At 40.0% G+C, this 22,053-nt stretch overlaps 1 protein-coding gene and 1 long non-coding RNA gene across 2 annotated transcripts in view; both read right to left on the bottom strand.

The window, feature by feature from the left end:
* The window catches only part of Mtcl3 (MTCL family member 3), a 34,293-nt gene extending 14,892 nt beyond the window's left edge, over positions 1 to 19,401 (bottom strand). The window contains exons 1-3 of the mRNA XM_090338160.1: positions 18,238 to 19,401; positions 17,557 to 17,781; positions 15,404 to 15,562 (exon numbers count right to left, since the gene is read on the bottom strand). Coding sequence (XP_090194286.1) covers positions 15,404 to 15,562; positions 17,557 to 17,781; positions 18,238 to 19,401 — 1,548 coding nt within the window. The remainder of the gene's footprint in view (positions 1 to 15,403; positions 15,563 to 17,556; positions 17,782 to 18,237) is intronic.
* Positions 19,402 to 19,504: 103 nt separating this feature from the next.
* On the bottom strand, positions 19,505 to 21,851 carry LOC150059687 (uncharacterized). The gene is made up of 3 exons (XR_016536396.1): positions 21,771 to 21,851; positions 21,486 to 21,641; positions 19,505 to 19,688 (listed from the first exon to the last, which is right to left on the bottom strand). It is a non-coding gene; the product is annotated as an uncharacterized LOC150059687 (long non-coding RNA).
* Positions 21,852 to 22,053: the final 202 nt, after the last annotated feature.

The following is a 22,053-nucleotide window of genomic DNA, read 5'->3' as shown; positions in this document are numbered from 1 at the left end:
TAAAAAGGGGATCAGGCCAAACTTGTAGTGTTTTTTTCTATATTGCTCACAGTTAGAACCATGATTTACTAAGGCACTAGGCATGGATCCCATAATGGATTTATTCTGGTAACATTTTACCAAGAATTGACCAGGCTTTAAAAGTCAGATTCTCATCAATATATTTTTCCCCATGTCTTTTGAGGCCAGAAGGGAATTGAAAGAAAGAAGGAAGAAAGGAAAGAAAGAAGGAAGAAAGGAAAGAAAGAGAGAAAGAGAGAAAGAAAGAAAGAAAGAAAGAAAGAAAGAAAGAAAGAAAGAAAGAAAGGAAGAAAGAAAGAAAGAAACTGGGTTTAAATAAACTTTGTTGTTGTTGTTTTGTTTGTTTTGTTTTTCTCGGTCATGGGGCTTGAACTCTGGGCCTGGGCGCTGTCCCTGAGCTCTTCAGGCTCAAGACTAACACTGTACCACTGAGCCACAGCACCACTTCCAAGTAAATTGTTTTAAAAGCTTACCATTCTAAATTGCAGATTCTCCATATTTTAAAAATTATTTTATTGTTATTATTAAAATGTACAAAAGGGCTACTATTTCATAAGTCAGGAAATGAGTGCATTTCTTTTTCTTTTTCTTTTCTTTTCTTTTTTATTGTTTTGGACAATGTTAACCCTACCTTTCCTTTCCTCCAGTGCAGATGCTCCTTCTAGTAAAAGTAACTGATCATATCAGAGGTGTGATCTGCATTAAGCTAAAAATAAAAAGTTCATATAGCATTGAAGCTTATTACAGGGATCAGATCAACACATTTTTGCAGTATTTTATGCATCTGAAATTGACTTTTCTCGTTCATTTTCAGGTAATCTCCTAGATCTAGGTTTCTGACTTAAACCTATCACCTAATCTAGTTTGTCCTTTGGTTTCTATAATTTTCTTAGGCAAGGAAAGAAAAGTAATTTTCATTTCTGGCTCTCTAAGTTGGTCAGAATTGAAGCGTACAAGTAAATGCAAACAGAACTTATCCTAGAAAAGTCTCAAAATGAAGCCAGCAAGGCAGCTCAAGCTTGTAATCCTAGCTACTCAGGAGGCTGAGATCTGAGGATCAAGTTTCAAAGCCACCCCAAGCACAAAAGGACCTGAAACTCTTATCTCCAATTAACCTCTAGAAAATGGGAAGTGGGACTTGGCTCAAGGGTAGGGTGGTAGCCTTGAGCTGAAGAACTCAGGGACAATGCCCAGGCCCAGGGGTAGGGCAGTAGCCTTGAGCTGACAAGCTCAGGGACAGCACCCTGGTCAAGTTCAAGCCCCATGATCCACACATACAGAAAAAAAGTCTCGAATATAACTTTAGGAGTACGTTCTTCCAAGTTTCTATTAATAGTTAAGAAGACCAAGATTTAGGAAAGAAAAAAAATGGGGAAAAAAGAACATAAACAAACAAACAAAAACACCATCATTAACAACAATCAATGTTGGAAAACTCAGGAGAGGGACACTTTCCTGGAACTTATCTCCAGAAGACAATCATAAATAAAAAGCCACAGTTTCATGCTCGCTGAAGATAGTGATCTTCTGAGGATATGTATAAAGACACATGACAGAGGTAGAAAGATGTGTCTGGCACACAGACATCTCTGTCATAGAGTCAGAAATCAAATCTGCAACCAACAATCTAAGCTTCTCTTAGACAACTCTATTCTTCCTCCATCTTGTGAGCTCAGGCCCTATTATGGTCTTCTGAATTATAAACACTGTATTTTTCCTTTTCTTAAGTAAATGCCTAAAAAATGTAACTACTAAAAGTAAGACAAACAAACAAAAACTTACTTTTTTCTGCTCTAAAAATTTTGACCCATCAAAATTTGCAAATTGAAAGAACTTGGATTGTGTTCTTTATTATTTCTTTTTTTTAATCAATAGACAAATACATTTTTCTTTCCTTGGTTCCTGCATTCTATTCCTGTTGAGTTAGAGTAGATACCTCCAGCAGAGATTAGACTGGTGAAAATTATATAAATTTATCATTAGACAACACTAATGAGTGAACTTTGTTTTCCACCAATGAAAGAAAAAATATTTCTGTATGTGGATATTAGAGATGTCATGTCAAGACCAAAAGGTTTTTATATGGAATCTTTTACATTTTTTTTGCCAATTCTGGGCTTGAGCTCAGGGCCTGAGCACTGTCCTTGGACTTTCTCAAGGCTAGAGCTCTACCACCTGAGCCTCAGCACCACTTCCGGCTTTTTTCTATGTATGTGGTACTGAGGAATCAGACCCGGGTCTTCGTGCATGCTAGGCAAGCACTCTACCACTAGGCCAAACTCCCGGCCCCAGGATCTTTTACTTTTAAAACATTTCCTAGTGCTGAATATTATTTATTACACCACTGCTCTTGTCCTACTATGATTTGCTAACAGTGCTTATATATCTTTAAACTGAAATCCAGTCTTCATAACTAGTAGAGTGAAGTTTTCCTAAGCCAGACATTCAGTAAACATATGCAGTATAAACATATAGCACTTATATACCATAAGAGCTTTTTTTTCCCTCGCTGTCATTACTGACTTGATATACACAATTTAAAGGAGGAGGAAAGATTTATGTTAGCTCAGAATTTGAGAAGTTTATAATCATTACGATGGGGGCAACCGTGGCAGAGCAATTCTTATCATGGCAGACAGGAAGCAAAGTAGATCCATAATAGGAAGAAGCCAAGGTATGATATATCACCCAAGTTATACCTTCATTTACCTACTGCTCCAGCCCAGGTCTCACCTTCTATAGTCTCATCATTTCACAATAATCTACTCCAGTTTTAAATGAGTCAATGAATTAAGTCCCTGACTAAATCAGAACCTCATGATGTGCTTGTCTCTGGAAACACCCTCACAGACACAAGCAGGGAGGCACATCTCTAATCTCCTTAGTGTTTCTCAACCCGCTCAAGCAGAAAACCATTTCACATACCCAATGGAATATAATTGTGCCATTTGAAAGATGAAAGTTTCTCACTTATGGAATATGGATGGGAATACATGATATCATGTACAGTAAAAGACTAGAAAGAAGGATAATTATAACACATTCTCATTTGTGAATGTTAAAAATATTAATCACATAAAGGAAATGCAAATAAAAACAACCCTAAGATACACGTTACCCCAACAAGAATGGCCAAGATTTTGAACTCAGACAATGACAGTTGCTGGCGGGGTTGTGGAGAAAAAGGAACCCTACTACACTGCTGGTGGGAATGTAGACTAGTTCAGCCACTCTGGAAAGCAGTGTGGAGGTTCCTTAAAGAACTGAAAATAGACCTTCCCTATGATCCTGCCATACCACTTCTGGGCATCTATCCTGAACAGCATGACCCAGGATATTATAAAGACACCTGCTCAGCTATGTTCATCTCTGCACTATTCACAATAGCCAGGCGATGGAAACAATCCAGATGCCCTACTGCAGATGAATGGATACAGAAAATGTGGTATATATACACAATGGAATTCTACATAGCCAACAGACAAGATAAAATAATGGCATTCACAGGGAAGTGGATGAATCTAAAGCGAATCATGTTGAGTGAGACAAGTCAAGACCTAAGGAACAAAAGGCGCATGGTATCCTTAATATGTGGCTATTAAATCCAAAGAGTACAAGAGCAAGGACTCAATAACTGCATACCCAATGCTATGGACATAGTAATGGAAATACAAACGTAACTATATAGACATGAAAACCTATGACTCTATAGACATAATGTTTTATTTCATAAATTAATATGTTTCTATGACATACAAACCCTTAGCCTAATTTTGATCAAGTTCTAAATACTAAGTCCCAGTGATTGTAATTAGAGATTCCCTCCTTGAACACTTGTTTGTTAAACTTGTCATTTAAAATATGATGTAAACATAAGCCATATAAGGAATGATTGTTGTTCTTAAGGTACTATGTTATCTCTCATCACTTTTGCTGCCCCTTGGTTATCTCATATTGTTACACTATCTCACTTTGTTACCTGATATATCAGATATATTTGTATTTGATTATCTGAAATTGGATAGGGAACGGGGGAAAACAAGATGAGGGGTAGGGGTGGGGGGAGGGAAATGGGGACCAAGACATGTGAAAGGGTATCAATGTATGGGAATTAATGCACCATCTATCTGGCAAATATCATGTAACCCTTCTATTCATTACAATAAAAAATATATGAAAAAATATTAATCACAGGAATAAAGAATAGAACAGTGGTCACTGGTAGGTAGAAAGGACAGGGGGAAAGGAGCATAGAAGATAAAAAATGCCACAATACAATTAGACAGGGGAATTTGTTTTAGCATTCTATAGCATGCTAGGGCAACTGTGGTTTCAAATTCTTTAGTGGTCATACTCAAATAATTTGAGAAGATTTTGATAATATTTAAAGAGACAGTAATGCTGATTACCTTGACTTAATCAGTACACATTGTATATGTGCACCAAATTATGATACTTGCTGGGCATTGGTGGCTTATGCCTGTAATCTCAGGAGACTGAAATCTGAGGATCATAGTTTGAAGCTACTCTGGGAAGGAAGGTTTATATGCAATAAACTACTTAGAAAAAGCTGTTATTGTGGCTGAAGTGATAGAGCAAACTAGCTTTGAGCATAAGAAGCTCAGAGACAGCACCTCGGTCCTGAGTTCAAGCCCTAGGACTGGAATCATACTGTTACTCTCTAAGTAAGTAAAAATACTACACCAATTAAAAATAAGGAAGAAAAGGTATAGAAGAAAACATTTTCCAATAATATATCTATACCTAGACTAAACTGAATTTCACAGAAATATATCAAAAACACAAAAATAATGGGTGAGGGCCGGGATCTTGGCCTAGTGGTAAAGTGCTTGACTAGCATGCACGAAGACTGTGGTTTAATTCTTCGGTACCATATACATCGAAAAAAGCTGGAAGTGATGCTGTGTCTCAAGTGGTAGAGCTCTAGTCCTGAGAAAGCCCGAGGATAGTACTCAGGCCTTGAGTTCAAGATCCAGGACTGGAAAAAAACAATAATGGATGAAAAAATTAGCAGAAATTGCACAGAAGTAGATGTATAATAAACATATGAAAAGACGTTCAATACCATTACAGAAATGCAAATTAAGATCATAATGTTATATATAATATCCAACAGAAAAGCTATAAGGAAAACTAAGCATTGGCAAACTACTATAAGGAATGCAAATGATACAGTTTAACAAACAGTTCTCTGCTTCTTTAACAAATCAAACACATATATCCACATAAAAATCAGTAGTATCATTAATCATTAAATAGAAAAGTATGCAAAGAACTGGGCACCAGCTGCTCACACCTACATTCCTAGCTACATAGGAAGCTGAGATCTGAGGATCATTGTTCAGAGGAAAGCCTAGGCAGGAAAACTCTGACATTCTTATATCCAATTAAACACAAGAAGCTGGAAATGGAGCTGTGACTCAAGTGTTTGAGCACCAGCTTTGAGCACAAAAGCAATACACAGGCTCTGAGTTCAAGCTGCAGGTCCAGCACACACACATACACACACGCACACACACACACACACACACACACACACACACACACACCCCACACACACATGGATGCAGTATTCATCAGCTGATTAATACATTTAAATAAATGTAGCATATATAAATTTAACATTATTTGGAAATAAAAAAAAAGTTTTGAGACATGCCATAGGAATGAATCTCAAAAACTCTGGCTGTCTAAGTGAGAGAAACCAAAGTGAAAATTGTCCCTCATTGCATGAAGTATTCAGAAAACTCAAAGCCATTTGGAAAATGGATTCATGGTTGAATAAGGTTAGGGTTGGGAACAGAATGTGGGAACCTGGGATGATAACTAGATTGTTTACTTAAGAAACTTACTAGGTGGATTATTTTTTTTTTTCCCCCCGCCAGTCCTGAGGCTTTAACTCAAGCCTGAGCACTGTCTTTGGGCTTTCTCAAGGCTAGAGCTCTACCAATTGAGCCACAGCACCACTTCCAGCTTTTTATATGTATGTGGTACCAAGGAATTGAACCTGAGTCTTTGTGCATGCTAGGTAAGCACTCTACCACTAGGCCAAACACCCGGCCCAAGGTGGACTTTTAAAATTAACAATGGAAATAAAAAATGATTTATCTACGATACAACAATCAGAAGACAGCTTTGAAGAACACTATTTTTTAATGAGAACCAAACAATGGTCTAAGGGGGTTGAATTAACTGAAAGAATTTTTAATTACATGTTTCACTTTTGGTTTCACTACCTAGGAAAACTGAAAATCATATGCATTATCTATTTTAAAAACATTAAAGTTAACAGCAATAAAATTAAAACTTGGATAACTGGGCCAGGATTTTAGCCAAGTGGTAGAGTGCTTGCCTAGCATGCACGAAGAAGACTGGGGTTCGATTCCATGGTACCACATACATAGAAAAAAGCCAGAAATGGTGCTGTGGCTCAAGTGGTAGAGCTCTAGCCTTGAGAAAGCTCAAGGACAGGGCCCAGGCACTGAGTTCAAGGTCCAGGCAAAAAAAAATTGGATAACTACCTTCAGAATCATTGCAGAACAGAACTAGTCTAATTTAAATTTAGACATTAAAGAATCCAATAGCTTTATTTTATACTTAAAAGATGGTATTTTTTCATATGCCAGATTCTCCTAAGTACACACAGATAGATTAATTGGCTAAACTTCTGGGAAAGTTTTTCTTTTTATGTGCATATGCAAGGAGGAATAGTATACAGCTATGTATCAACATAGAAGATACTCATTGTACACTTTAAAACAGAAACACTGGGCCATCTAATTTCATTGTTAGAGAAGGCTCTCAGTCAATGTAATGGTAAGAAATATACTTTGTAAAGGAGAGGAAAAAAAGTCAGGAGTTTTTTAAGAACTGCTTACTACGATAGTTAAGCAACTGAATCACTGAAACTAACTGAAATAGGCAGCAGATGAACACAGAATACTTTGAATGTTTTATTTTGTGTGCCTCTAAGTGGAATCGTACTCAATATAAATGGCTCTAGTAAGTGAAATGTGTAAGTATAAGATGGAAAATTTCAGAGTAGCTAAATGCCATGTTCAAATATTATCTTCAAATGTCATTTACCATCTCAATAAAGTTCAGTTTAAGTGACCCTAAAATATAAAATAGAATTAGAGAAGAAATATCAAATAAATAGCTGTTTTTCATTACTGTTTAGTCAAGTAGAAAATCATTAAGAAGTAAATGAATATTTTAACTTTGAAAATAAATCCCAATACTTAGGAAGATGGTGTTGCTCTCCATACTTTCTCAAAGGCTTCCCAACAGTGCTGGGGAGGGGGTTACAAGCCTGGAATCCTAACAGTTGGGATGATTAGAAATTCAATGACCACCTAATGAGCTGGAGCTAAGTAGTGAGAGCCTCTTTAAAGGTTAAAAAAATAAATTTAAAAAAGAGAAAAAATGAGGGGCTTGGTAGAGTGGCTCATTTGGTAGAGCTATAGGCCAAAGGATTAGATACCAGGTGAGTACCAGTCTCAGACCAAAAAAAAAAACAAAAAACAAAAAACAAAACAATACAAAGTAGCACAAGTACGACAGAAGGAAAGAACACAGTCAATTCTAATTAAGGAGCTAACAGTGAATGAATTTGTCAGCAGTCCTTTCCTCTTAAAAATCCTTTTTCTTTAAACCACAGCCATTAGATACTAAATGCATATGAATTAAATAGAAAAATGGTATTCAAATTCAAAGGACATAAAAATTTATCAAAGCTAGCATTTATCAAAGCTAGAATTCAAGCTACCAAGCAACTTCAGATGTCTTGAACTTTAATCGTTTAATACTTTTGATCAAAGGTAAGCCTCTCTCTCTCTCTCCCTCTCTCTCTCTCTCTCTCTGATGACAGCAAGGTAGGAGAGAGGTACTGAACTGTGAAAGCAGCATCTTCTGCCCTGCTGATGAATATAGAGGTGGTTTACCAAGCATGTGAAAATAGCAGGTAAGCCAGGGAAAAGGACAGACGAGAAGAGAAAGATAAGGCCCTGCCAAATTTACATAAACGAATGTGCCTTAATCTGATCCAAAAATTCACTCTGCTTCTTGTGCTAGTCCATGTCTAAACTCACAGCACTGGAGCAGAGTCAAAAGAATTACAAATTTGAGGACTGTCTGGACTGCATAGTTAGAGACCTTGTCTCAAAAAAGCAAAGCATGCGTGTGTGCACACACACAAACACAGTATTTAAAACTAAAAGTAAATAGGAACAAACAAAAAGCAAAATAAAATTTTACTCTTAAACAATATGCCTTCTAGCATCAGAGTCATAGTGTGCTTCTACCATCCCAATCTTTAGAAAGCTGAGGCAGGAGGATATGACTTGCAGGCCAACCTGGGATTGCTGCTATAGTTATTTTTTTTTTTCAAAAAAAAAAAAGAAAAGAAAATTCTGCTAGGTTTAGATCTTGATCAGCTAACTAGGGCAGAGATGAGGACACACTGACATAGCACCTTCCTGCGGACACAGCACTTTCACAAACACTGTTTCATGTCATCCCTGTGAATCTGGATGGATGGCCACTCTATAATAGAGATTAAATTTAAAGTCAATAAATACCTGTTAATGACATATATGAAATATAGTAATTAAATCATGGTAATATAATTTCATTCTTGATTATGACACTTATGGAAACAGATGAATAACTAAGAGATAACTATTTTATAATGGTATCTTAGAGACTGTTTCATTTTGTTTCTGTAATTACAAATAAAGAAATTGAGGCCTATAAACTTCAAATATTTGCTGAAGGTCATAAGGAATGACATATAAGGTCTCAAGTTTATTACTAGGCTCCATGATATAATTACTTCCTAATGAACGCCATTCAAATTTATGGATAATGACAAGATGTCTTAATTGTATTTGCTGGAAAATTTATTTCCTAATTTGTTGATTGCATAGATGAAAATTGGCAATTATTTGGAAGACTCATACATCTATGTTGTTGTCATGTCATATTTACTTACAATAGTCTATCCACATTTTTCTGTACTATAATTGCTTGTCTTCATGTTTCTTTTATATGAAATTCAGTGATGCCTCCATATTGGTCAAAGTTTGGAGAGAAATTCTTTCAGTATTTCTTTCCATGCCTTGATTGTTACTAAACTCTGAGCTGTTTCAAAACAATGTGTATCTCTCAGATGCTTTTCCTTCATCTTCCCTCTATGTTTCCTTGACTTAATATTTTTTATCCTAAGATTTCTTTCTCTTTCTTAAAATTTTTTTTATTCTTTACCTCAAATAATACAGTTTCCTTTAGTTCATGACGAGACAATGCAGTGGATGATGACTTTTCTACTCCTGCTATTCTGTACTTACTAATACATTTTAAAGGTCACAAAGTTCTGCATGATACATAAAATCAATACTTGGCATAACATCAATATCAATACTAACAGACAGATTTTTTTTTAAGAAGTTAAACATTGCACTCAAGGTACAGGAAATAATAACAGGTGTAATGATGTTGCATAGGGAAAATAAAGAAATGCATAGAAGTAGTGTATTAGCATTTGATATATTTACAGAAATCAGAATTAAAGATTTCTATTTTATCATAAAAGTAGTTATATATGTTGTTTCATTCTTTACAGCTTATTGATACTAATTCATGTGGATTAATAAACCAGGTCTCTGAGATGTATTTTTCTTATATGGAGAAAAGAATGGAAAAAGTCAAATAAGCAAGAAACATTTTAACAATCTTAAGAGCATGAATTGACTAATTATATTGCACAGTTTTGGCCAGGCTAAAGATTTCTTTATTGAGACTAAACAATTACATATATTTCACAGTACTGTGATGTAGTTTACTTAGCTAAAGTCACAATCACATTTTTACTTCATAATAATCTGCATCATCATTCTAATCTACAAAACTTATAAATGATGAAAAACACAAAAAACTTCAAGTTTTACTAAGAAAAAGGTTAACTCTTTAAATATTGACAATAAAACTATTTCTTCCTGATTTCTTCCTTTTACTAAGTATTAGCTGTAATTCTTTCTCTCACCTTCTCACCCTCCCATCACTATCCTTGTACTGCTTAGCTTAGTTCCATTTCATCAATGCCTTGAGTTAAATCTTTTTTTTTTTTGTCAGTCCTGGGCTTGAGCTCAGGGCCTGAGCACTGTCCTTGGACTTTCTCAAGGCTAGAGCTCTACCACTTGAGCCTCAGCACCACTTCCGGCTTTTTTCTATATGTGGTACCGAGGAATACGAACCCGGGTCCTCATGCATGCTAGGCAAGCACTTTAACCACTAGGCCAAACTCCTGGCCCATGCCTTGAGTTAAATTTTAAACGCTTGTTTCAATTGCTTTGTTATTTCATTGTGAATCATTTCGATTTTTTTTCAGGTAACCTGGATACAGAAGAGAAATAAACCCTTCAATAACTATATTTGTAATTGTTATGGAGATATTTAACACAGGAAAGTTGTTAACTTTCCTGGTAAGTCCCCAGTTCAGCCCTAGGTCATATTAAACTAGACTCTAAGCAGGATCCTTGGTTAGACACACGTAGCTGCAGAGAATGTAATTTTGTTAGCAAAGAGGACAAACACACAACCATGTAATTACTGAACAATGAAGCCCATTCCAACATTAAAACTAATTTTGTAGGAAAATTAGAGATATATTAATTAAAGCTTTGCTTAAAGAGGTGAAATTTCTATTTGTAGACTACTTAATGGTTTCAAGAATATAAAGTTCAGAATATCACGGTGAAGAAAAATATGAGATTTGATCTGTAACGTGGGGGGTTCATGATGCTAAGTTGAATTTTTTTAAAATCTTTTTAAGATAGGGACTTGTTAAGCTGCTTTGGAGCTTGTAATCACCTTGCTTCAGTCTCCAGAATGCTAGGATTTACTGGTGTATATCACTACACCTTTTCCTTTTTACCTTTGTTGTAAAATAAATAACCCAAACATTGAAGTTTATAATAAAAATTCAACATATTTCACAAAATAAACTACCAATTTCTAATTTGGGGACTACTTTCCTGCCCTTTGGTAAAAGAACTACTTACCCAAGACTAAACCTTGGGAATGACTTCAAAGTGTATAAAACTACAAATATAATTCACTTTTGAAAACCCAGTAAAGTTTATAGGTCCTAAATGAAAATACTTTTGCCAGCACATCATAATACAGGACAATCCTAAAATAAAGCCAATTTTTAGCAGTGAATTCTTGCTTTTAATTTTGTTTCTTATTATTCCTTCCCGAGTTATTCAGCAAAGTTGGTTCTAGAAAGTTGGACTAAAGTAATATATGGCAAAATGAACTCAGCATTTTTAAATAATTGTCATTTTATTTTAAAATATTGATTATTATTCCATTTTCTTTCTTTTCCTTTTTTTGATGATATTGGAGTTTTGAACTCAAGGCTTTATACTTTCTCAGCATTACCATCTGAGGCACACTTCAAGATTTTCCACTCCCAAATTTTAATGAACCCAATGAGAGAAAATATTCACATTCCAAAGACTTCTCCATTAAAATTGCTCTTTTGCCTCATTGGTTCTTCAATGATTTATCACTCTGCAATCCTTTTGGCACCTATCAAAATGAAGTGTGGCTGTGATAGTCCTTTACAAAACAAATAAGTAATGGAAAACATGTAGAGCAAGAATTTGTCTATTGAAGTGTTCTGCATATGAAGAGAACCAGGTACACACAGACAGACAGACAGACAGACAGACACACACACACACACACACATGTATGTGTGTGTATTGTATTAAAAAGCAGAGGTACTACTCTTAGACTACTAATTATTTCTGTGTTCTAGAAGAAAGCTCATTGTAGTTTTTAGGACATAAGAATTAAGTTAAAAAAAATCCCTAAGATAGATGGTATTATTATGGTAGGCCATTTAAATGCCCTCTAAAGCAAAGTCTGGAAAAAATTATCAAAATTATTTTCTTTTAACACTTTTTTAAAGGGGGATAAAGAATGAAGCAAAAATTACTTGTTTCTCCCCTCAGTATAATGTTGATGATTATTTTACCCAATTTTCCGTCATCAATTCTAGTACCAGACCTTGTAAGTAGCATGAAGTATCCCCTCCCTCCTTAAGAGCACAGGGAGTTTCAAAGGTTTCCAAATAATTTTCCTTCCAAGTGCCAGTCAACCTTCATGAAAGGGAGTGACCATCCACTTAGATGGAACAAAAATAATCCCAACTCAGAGAATGTGCTGTGCATAGCCTCCTCCACAACCTCCCTTACTCTTATTCATGCACAAACTTATCATGACATTCAAAGAGCTTGTTGTTGCTTCCATGAGCTTTTGCAGAAATCTCTACTGCTAAGCGATAGACCATCATTTTCCCAAATTATAGGAAGTTGAAGACATTTTCTTCTCAAAGAAGAAAGCATTCTGCTACTAGCAATCAATGTTTTATAACTGGGATGCGAATGTTATAAAGATTGGAAGGCAGCATTTAAAAGGTCCCTCTTGTTTGCAGTTGGCAGAATATCAGCTGTTTCAATACAAGCAATAAGTGGCAGAAGACTAAACTAATTACCTCCATCCTACTTCTACTCAGTTTTTCTACTCTCTCAATGTCTACTCCATCCTCAGGAGAAGCAGATAAGCTACACAGGACTCTGTGTAGCTACTAGCTCTGAGAACAATTGGTCAATACCCTTGAAGCCAGTTAAAAGCCTTAGTAAATGGTTCCAAACTCTAGCAGATGGTCTATTGGCCCCAATGGCACCATTCAACATCTATATGCCTCCATACGAGCAACTAAAATCTTAGAATTAGAGGTCGGCTTTTTTCCCAGTATATTATAGTTAACATTTTATGTTTCTCACCAAAACGAATGTCTTTTGATCATAATAGAGAACTTGGCATGGTTCCACTTTCCTCCATTGGCAGAATAACACAAAAAGCTTGCTGTTCATGTGGTTAATAAGCTCAGGAAGGAATTGAGTATGTTTTCACTTCACCACTAAGAGAGAACACGGTTAGTAACTCCTGCCTCAAAAAAATAATCAAGCTACTGTTACAACTCAGTTTTAATACTTACCTTCTTAGAGAAAACAAAGTTATCACTACAAAAATAATTGGTTTTGAATAAACCAGTTCTTGTTTCTAGACATTTTAAAATATTTTTATTGTAATTAATAGAAGGGTTACATTATATTAGCCAGATTCTAGACATTTTTAAACTACCTCTTTTTATTACTGACACTTCTCCAAACATTATGAAGATTGGCCTCAAGTGGAACCCTTGTGCTGGAATATTTTTCACTTGTCTTTTATTTTATTCAATATTCCTCACCTGTTCCACACCACCTCACTTCCTCTCATTTCCATTATTTTATCACACACACACACACACACACACACACACAAAGACATTATAGGATGCAATGAATGAACTGGAAATGGAACCTAATGGGACAGTCTCTTCCATCTGCTCTACCACTTCATATGGTGAAATCCTAAACTCTAAAGTTCTCAAAAGAAAGGTAAAGTTGAAAACAGCTACAGAGAGAATGACAGATGCACGTGAATACGGCCACTGATAAGTCAAGAAGAGAAGCCTAGAAGCAACTTGTTACTCACAGCCTTCAGAAGAAACTAACCCTGCTGAACCTTAATTTGGGATCTCTAGCCTCCATAACTGTTAAACAATAAATTTTTCTTCAAGCTATCTACTTTTATTATTTCATTATAGCAGCTCTAATAAATACAGCTATCTGCTTCATTCCATCTTTTCCTTTTCCTTCTTTCCTTCCCTCCTTCCTTTCTTTCTTGTATTTATATTAATTTCATGTTTGATTTCTTTAGTTTTATATAAACACATAGACACACACACATACATATGTATATATATATAGTTTGTTAAATGGCAGTGCCTTGAATTTTATGAGAAAATTATGTAAAACAACTTCCAAATAAATAAAGCAAAGTAAAAGAAGCCTTAAAAGGTCCCCTAGTTACTCATTTGTGAAAATGAGTTACAAGCCCTTCATTCTCCATATTTTTATATGTAACACAGATCTACTGGTAGTTAGTGGCCAAGGATCATAGATCATCAAAATGGTTTTCCATGTTTTATTTAAAATAAGTTTCATATAAGAATAAATAGACAGGGAGGAAAACAAAATGAGGGTCTGGGGTGGGGGGAGGGAAATGGGGACCAAGACATGAGAAAGGGAATCAATGTATGTGAAGTAATGTACCTTCTAGCTGGTGAATATAATGCAACCTTTCTATTAACTACAATAAAATATATGAAAAAAAGAATAAATAAATACAAACATCACAAAAAATAGCTTCCTCTACTGAAAGCACTCTACAAAGTTAATCTACCAATGTTTTCAGTTATATCATAAGTATAGTTATATATTTATATCATGTGTGTACCATTCCAAAGCAAGCACAGAAATTATAGGCAGGTTAATATCTCAGTTGGTCCATGGCAAGATTAGTATTTTCTTTGGGATTCTGTATATTTAAGTAAATTTTTCAGAAAGTCATGTATGCATTTGCTAATTGTCAATATTAGTTCTTTCAGGTTTCACTATACATACCTAGGTAGTTTTCAAAGAAAAGTATTTTAATTCAAATAAAGTTAATATTTACTATGAGCCCAATTATATATTGGCAAAACCATTTCTGTTTTTTCTTCTCTATGGTAAGTGATATTTATTTTGTTCTTTATGATGACTCAACATAATTAAGGTAGGAATCTTGAAATTGTCAGTATGTACTATCCTTTGACAGAACTAGATGAATTGCTTTGTTACTACTAAGTGATTTCAACAGAAAGAAATCCTTTAAACAGAAATATGCTGTAACTAAACTGGTTGATCTTCAATGTTGGTCACTCAGATATCACCTTAGACACCATCCTAAGGACCTTATTACTAGAAAAAGTCAAGCAATGATTGAATCGATTGACTAGACCTTACAGTGTTGACCATTCTAGAAACTCATTGCTCTATAAACGACAGTAATACCACAAATCTGTCCCTGTCATCTAACACAAGCACCACTCCTTCCTGCTCCTGATGCCCTTTGAGTCTGTTTCATGGTATAATTATTCATTTAATCAGCATACATCATAATGTCCAGGAACAAAACATTTAGTCACAGTCCATAGTGCATGGTGCCAGTGGGAACGCTCAGTTTAGAATTTAGATTTTCTTTTTCTTTGCTACTCACTTGCTAGTATGAAGTAATGTATTTGTTTTAGTACCTTGGTTACACGAGCAAGAAACTGCCTTATAATTATAAAAAAATAGAATTATTTTACCAGCAATATCATTCTTTAGGATTCCTTTACATTGTAAGATAAGCAATTACTGACCTCTTTCATTTTTTCTAGTTCATTCTGTAAGGCTTGCTTTGCAATTTCAACTTCTATAAGCTGCTGTCTCAGTTTCTCATTTTCATCTTCTGTTGTTGTCCTCTTTTCTTCCACATTTTCCAACTCATGGTGAAGTCTCACAGATACATCCTTTGCTACCTAAATTAAAATTTGTAAAAAAAAAGGAATATAATGTTATGCATACTAAAAATATTAACAGCCTATACTTACGTGTTGTTTTTCTTCATATTGAAAGCATCAAAATGGCAGGCACTGATGGTTCATGCCTGTAATCCTAGCTATTTAGGAGATTGAGAGCTGAAGATCACAGTTCAAAGCCAGCCTGGAAAGGAATGTCTATGAACTCTCATCTCCAATAAATTACTAAAAAATGCTGGAGTGGAGCAGGAGCTCAAGTGGTAAAGCTCTGAGCAAAAAAGTTCAGTGACAATGCCCAGGATCTGATTAAAAGTCCAGGGAACAACACACACAAAAAACTCCTACCAAGTGAGAGCTATGTGTTCCAAATGCCTTACTCACAAGTCATTTTTTATACAAGTGGAAACAATGGCAGACAGATGAATCAAGATGCTTAATATTACCCAGCTAACAGGACACCAGATGGGGCAGTTCCAGACTTTGTTACCTTGACTTCTGTAGTAGACTGGAATACTTGGTTACATTTGATCACATACAGAGCCATTCATACATCTAAAGTTCTGCAATAAACTATGAGGTAGATGCTTTGGTTATTGCATTTATTGAAAACTGGAGAGACATTTCTACAAATGGGAGTTGTAGGATGAAGTCTGATCTTATAACTAGGCTTCTAGGAGGTGTTTGAATTTAGGAGACATTTTAGTCTTGATTTTGGAACTTGATTTGGTCTTTGAATTTTTGGAACGATTGCATTTTTGCTCCAAGCTTTTGCATGATGCTGAAATGCGGTGGTTTTAGATTGATGAGTGGTGAACCTGGATATTCTAAAGTGAGAACAAGATCTGGGCACTGGAACAAAACCTGTCAACCTCTCTACCTGCACTACAGTTCTATCAATAATCTCTACTCCATTATTTTTTCCTTGAAAGTAAATGAAAAAGGAATGTATGAAACAATGCTTGCTACAAAGCCTGGTGCATAAGGGACTTGCAAATGTTCAGGGGGAGAAAATGGATGTAACAATGACTTTGGTAAAAAAAAACAAAACAAAAAAAACAACCAACCAAACAAAACAAATTCATAGTTTTCCTGAATGTGGGGTAATAAATTGTATTATATTTTATGTTGAAGTGAACATAAAATTCGGCCTGGGCGCTGTCCCTGAGCTCTTCAGCTCAAGGCTACGGCCCTACCCTTGAGCCAAGCCCCATTTCCCATTTTCTAGAGTTTAATTGGAGAAAAGAGACTCAGGTCCCTTTGTGCTGGGGCTGGCTTTGAACCTTGATCCTCAGATCTCAGCCTCCTGAGTAGCTAGGATTACAGGCCTGAGCCACCATGCCAGGCTGGTGAAGGACTTTTTATAACTGATGTGCATTGTCACTAAATCTGTCTGTAAATCAACCTGAACTAAGACACCACACAGTCTAAGAACTGCATTTCAAGGTTGCATTCTTTCTCCTGGGAGAGACTCTTAAAGGAGTTACTTCACTTTTAAAGGAGGCTCGGTCTACACTTCTCCCCCAATGGGTGGCAATTTGGACCATTTTCCTTTCCTGAAGAAACTGAGAAGTACAGAGAGGAAGAAGTGAAGTGTGGGTGGGGGTGGGAGGGTGGAGACCTTAGTAATACTGTCTTGATTTAGTAAGTCACCATCTCTGCAGGAGTCCATCTCAAACTGCCTTTAATTCCCCCAGGGCTTTCACTGAAGAAAACCGACCCAGGAGAGCAGATGGAGGCTGGAGGCAGGGAGCTGCCACGCCCTTGTGGCAGCCCAGGAAGGAGCTGCCCTCTCCCGCACTTCTGCTTGAAGCTCCATTCCTTCCAGGAACGCCCCGTAGCCTCATCTCTGCGCGCGCGCACCGGAATTCTTCACATCCACCTGCCAGATCTTTTCCTCCATCCGGAACCCTGATTATTCTGCAGTCGCCACGCCGCCATGCCCCGTCCTTCCCCGCTCCCCGTCTGCCTCTTCCCCCGCCCCCACGCCCACAAACCTTGAGGTCCTGCTCCAGGCTGCGCAGCAGCTCGCCGTCGATCTCCCCGGTCTGCGCGTAGCGCAGCCGCTTGCGCTCGGCTTTGCGGAGGCGGTACTGCAGGATCCGGCAGTTTTTGTTGGCTCTCTCCAACTCGTGGCGCATTTCCTGCAGTTGACAGGCGTCCTCTTCGAAGAAAGTGTCCCTCATCTCGTCCATCTCGGTCCTCAGCTCGTCGATCTCGTTCTGGGGCGGGGACCACAGGCCGCGAGTCCACCTCCACCTCCACCTCCCATCCCTCCCGTCCCCTCCCGTGGACACCGAGCGCACACAACCCCATCCCAACTCCGCACGCTCGGCTACACCGCACCACCACCCCCAATCCCAGACAGCGCCGGGGCTGACCAGAGATCTGCAGAAAAATGGCCCCGCGTTTAGGCCTTTCTCGGGCACGAGCTTTCTCCAGATTAAGAAAAACAAAAAACAAAAGTGGGGCAAACGCTGATCCAGGGCAAAACGCAGGCCCGGACTGGGGCTCCCAGGAGCCCTAACGCCAGGCCTGGGGACAACCCCATCTTCTCAGTCCCCCCCCCCCACCATCCCGCAAGGTTAGCAGCCGCGGGGACGCGGACACGCCCTAACCCTCTCGGGGACCCCCGGCCCTCCCTCAGCGAGTCCCCTCCACGTCCCCCCTCCGCTCACCTTGAGCGTCTCGTTCTCCTCTCGAAGCTTCTCCATCTCCTCGTGCATCACCTCCTCGGGCTCCGGGAGCTGCTGAGGCGGCGGCTGCGAGGCAGGGGGCGCCGCCGCCTGCAGGGCTCCGCCGCCGGCGCTGCCCTCGGAGCTCTGCGGGGGACCCTCGGCCGCCGCCGCCATTGGGGACGTGGAAGGGACGACGACCAGGGGTTCACAGATGGCAGGGGCGCCCGCGATCGGGGAGCCGCGATTGCCGCCGCCGCCTCCGTTCTTCGTGTGCATCTGAGCCGCGGCTGCCGCCGCCGCCGCCGCCGCCGCGGCGCGCTCCTTCCTGAGGTGGAACTGGATGAGCTCAGACTGCAGACATCCTTCTTTCCAGTAGCCCCCTCCTCCGCCGCCGCCCCCGGAGACGCCGCTTCCGGGGCTTCTCCCGCTGGCGCCCGGCGGGCCTTTGCTCCCGGCAGAGGCGGATGATGATGGAGACGGGGCGCCCCCCTCCCCGCCGCTGCCGCCCCTCTGCGGAGCGCGGACGCCTTTCCCTCGCCAGCCCCTGGGCGGCGGCGGCGGCGCCGGCTGCGGCTGCAGAGCGCCCCCCTCCCTTTCCCGGGAGCCGCCGCCGGCTCCGCCTCCTTCCCCTCCTCCCCGTCCCCCTCCTCCTCCTCCTCCTCCTCCTCCTCCGCCTTCCCCGGGCGGAAGGGGTTCCCCGAGTTTGGAGGGCGCGGATTCGATCCCCCGGGGTGACTCTTCCAGAGACCCGGGCCTCCGGCCGCCGCCCGTCGCGGACGGGGTCGCCGCGGGGGCCGCTTCAGCACCAGCCGCGGGCTGGACAGCTCCCGGAGCGGCCCCTTTGGGTGCCGGGGGCGTCGCCTTCTCCGCGCCGGCGCCCGTCCGGGAGCCGCTGCCGGCTGGGGGCGCCGCGCGGCCCGGGGTCTTGTTCCCTTGCTGCAGCTGCAGCTGCTGCTGCCGGATGGAGTTGAGTCTGGTGCCGGCGGCCCCCACCGGGGACCGCGTGGCCCCGGCTGTCTGTCGGAGGGAACCGTCCCTGGGTCTGGCGGGTGACTGAGCCCGCGGCTGCTTTCGGCTGCTGCCCTCCGGGTGCACGCGAGCCTCGGGGGCGACCGACGTGGAGACTGCCGCCGCGGCAGCGCCCCCGGTCGGTGGCTGACTCATGGCAAGTCTAGGAAGAGCCTACCGGAGGCGAGGTGGAATCGTCCATCGCTAGGTCCTCCTCTCCCCTCCTCAACGCCACCAACCTGGCTTTCTAAGCCGGGGAGGGAAGAGACACAAAGGAGAGCCAGATGCCGCACGTCGGCCTGGTCAAAGAGCCAGACCCGGCGGTGCTGTCCGAGCCAAGCTGCTGCACCCCAGGCTTCTCAGGACTGAGGTTTGGACCTAGGCGTGGGATGTGGAGATGTCACCTCCCCTTTGCGCTCCTGGTGGCGCTGTATTCCTTCTGTCTGTAAATAAAATAAAATAAAATACAGATCGGAAACGGCTGAAGCTTTCATTGTGTAGGTAGCAGGTCTCCCGGAAGGGTGAGGTAGAGGGTCAGAGAGACATTGATGGGAAGAGAGTTAAGAAAAGGAGAAAAAAGATCAAGAAGCTTTGGTGGGAAAAGGAGAAAAGCACGCACGCCAAGCTGCCAAACCTCAGCCTTTCACCACAAGGTTGGCTTTCCTGAGCATCAAATCTATATTGAAAGCTTGCTTTTATTGGAAAAGTTTTCCTTAAACTAGTATCCCCGCGTCAACTAGAGAAAAAGAGCTAGGATACAGATACCTAGAGGAAATTTGTTACGAACACATGACATCTTTCTCAAACATTTTGAACTCCTATTGCTATTTTAGAGAAATGTAGCCTGTTGTCTTTGGAATAGGATTAACAAGAAAATAGAAATAATGATTCTTAAATCAACCCCAGTGTCAAGAAAATAAGGACACCAGGAGTGATCTATGGGGTTAAAAAATTCACAATCCTAAAGAATGCGGACGTGTTCTCCCTGTTATTTAGCTTGCAAGTATATTTTTGAAAAGTTAATGGCAGTCCTACATGGTTGCTTTTATGATTTTTTTCTACATGTAGTTCCTTTTGTAGTTTTTGAGAATCATTTTAGTTTTATGGGTAATTCCTAGTATTTTCATTTGTAGACATCTTAGGTAATGTATAATCATCTAGCTTGTACTTTTAGTGTTGAATATGCAAAGATGTATCATTAATGTGCCAATTTCTTTGAATGGAGTCAAACTTTGAGAAAGAATGACCCTGATGGGGACCAAGACATGAGAAAGGGTGTCAATGTATGTGAAGTAATGCACTTTCTAAATGGCGAATATAATGTAACCCTTCTATTAATTACAATAAAAATATATGGAAAAAAAGAATGACCCTGAACCTAAAAGGCGATGCATTCCACCTTCCTTTCTGGTAATAAGATGAATTTCCTTTCCATATTTTTCCAAGCTAGATCCATTACTAACTTCTTTAGTCAGTAAAACAGCAAGGTACTGCCTCCTGGGTTTTCCTCTCTGGTGATCCAGTCAGCTAGTCAATTTGGTGCTTTCTCCTTGTGATTATTATTTTTCTCTAAAGCACTGAAAAGGCATAACTAGGCATAACACTTGCTTTAAAAAAAGCAAAAATAAAAAACATCCAATACTGCCTAACATCAGCTACTTTAAAAAAAGGAAGTTACTTTCTGGTTGCTTTGCCTCCATCTTTCTTGTTGTTATCTACTCTGTTAGAAAGTAATCGTTTTCCTTTTATAAAGGAACAGTACCAAAAAACCTGCTTCTGCATCTTCCTTTCTGTTTTGGGGCTCTTCTTCAAACTCACTGAAATACAGGTGTCATGGGGGAAAAAAAGAAGTTGCCCACCAACTTTCTACATCTTTTTCAGGAACTCACAATCCTATGAAACTGTTTGGCCTGTTTAATCAGCCTGGGCTAAATTAATGTGGTCTGCCCAACAAAATTACAAAGCCAAAGCAAACTTATTTGTAATTAGGCAGAATCACCCTGGAGCTGAAAGGCATAACGCTAAAGGCTACCTACTCCCCGCCTCCCCCCAAAGAAACCCAGCTTGAATCCCAAACAAAGCTTGGCTTCCAATACTAGTATTCATAACCAAGGCACCTGACAGCTTTCATGAGGTTCTCACAAAAATGACAAGATGCCACCTTCCTCTTCTCCCGTGGAAATCCCCACCCAAGTCACCTCAGCACAGCCCACACGAACACTTTGTATCTCAAGCTTTACCTGCCCACTTATCCACTTCATGGCTCCTTCCCATCCTTTTAGAAATCCAGGGTAACACCTCACTTTCTTAGGAGAGGGGATGTTTTCAAGAAGTTGATGCGAATCCACAGAGCTTTCCTTCTGCTTTTCCGGACACTTCAGGGCTTTGTTCAATGTCTGTAGAGAAAAGTTCAACTTTGTAGTATAATGTGTATATGAACCACTTTCTGGTTGAGCACGGCTGCTCCCCCAGTTCCACATCCACTGGATTTCCCCCACCCCCCCAAAAAAAGCAATGGCGGTGACCTCAAGATTTCAGCTGGGCTGGGAGAGGATTCCGCGCTGTCTATCCGAGGCTGGGATCCAGCAGACTAACACCGGGGTACCAAGCCGTGCCAGACGCTACCCAGGAAGTGCAGCAGTATTCATGAGCTGACCTCACCGGGCTGGGCAGGAGAGAGGGCGGGATTGAAAGCAGGACCGGATAGAAGTAACGCGGGAGAGGTTACTTTGAAGAGAAAAACAGAAAGTGGGGGTTGGAGGGGGAGGGGAGATTAGGGGTGGAAGTGAGGGGGGTAGGGGAGGGAAG

The sequence above is a fragment of the Megascapheus bottae genome, chromosome 8 (genome assembly GCF_031878675.1).
Source record: "Megascapheus bottae isolate mThoBot1 chromosome 8, mThoBot2.hap1, whole genome shotgun sequence".
Taxonomy (NCBI): domain Eukaryota; kingdom Metazoa; phylum Chordata; class Mammalia; order Rodentia; family Geomyidae; genus Megascapheus; species Megascapheus bottae.
Note: the sequence above shows the minus strand (reverse complement) of the source record. Positions and strands in the feature narration are given on the sequence as shown.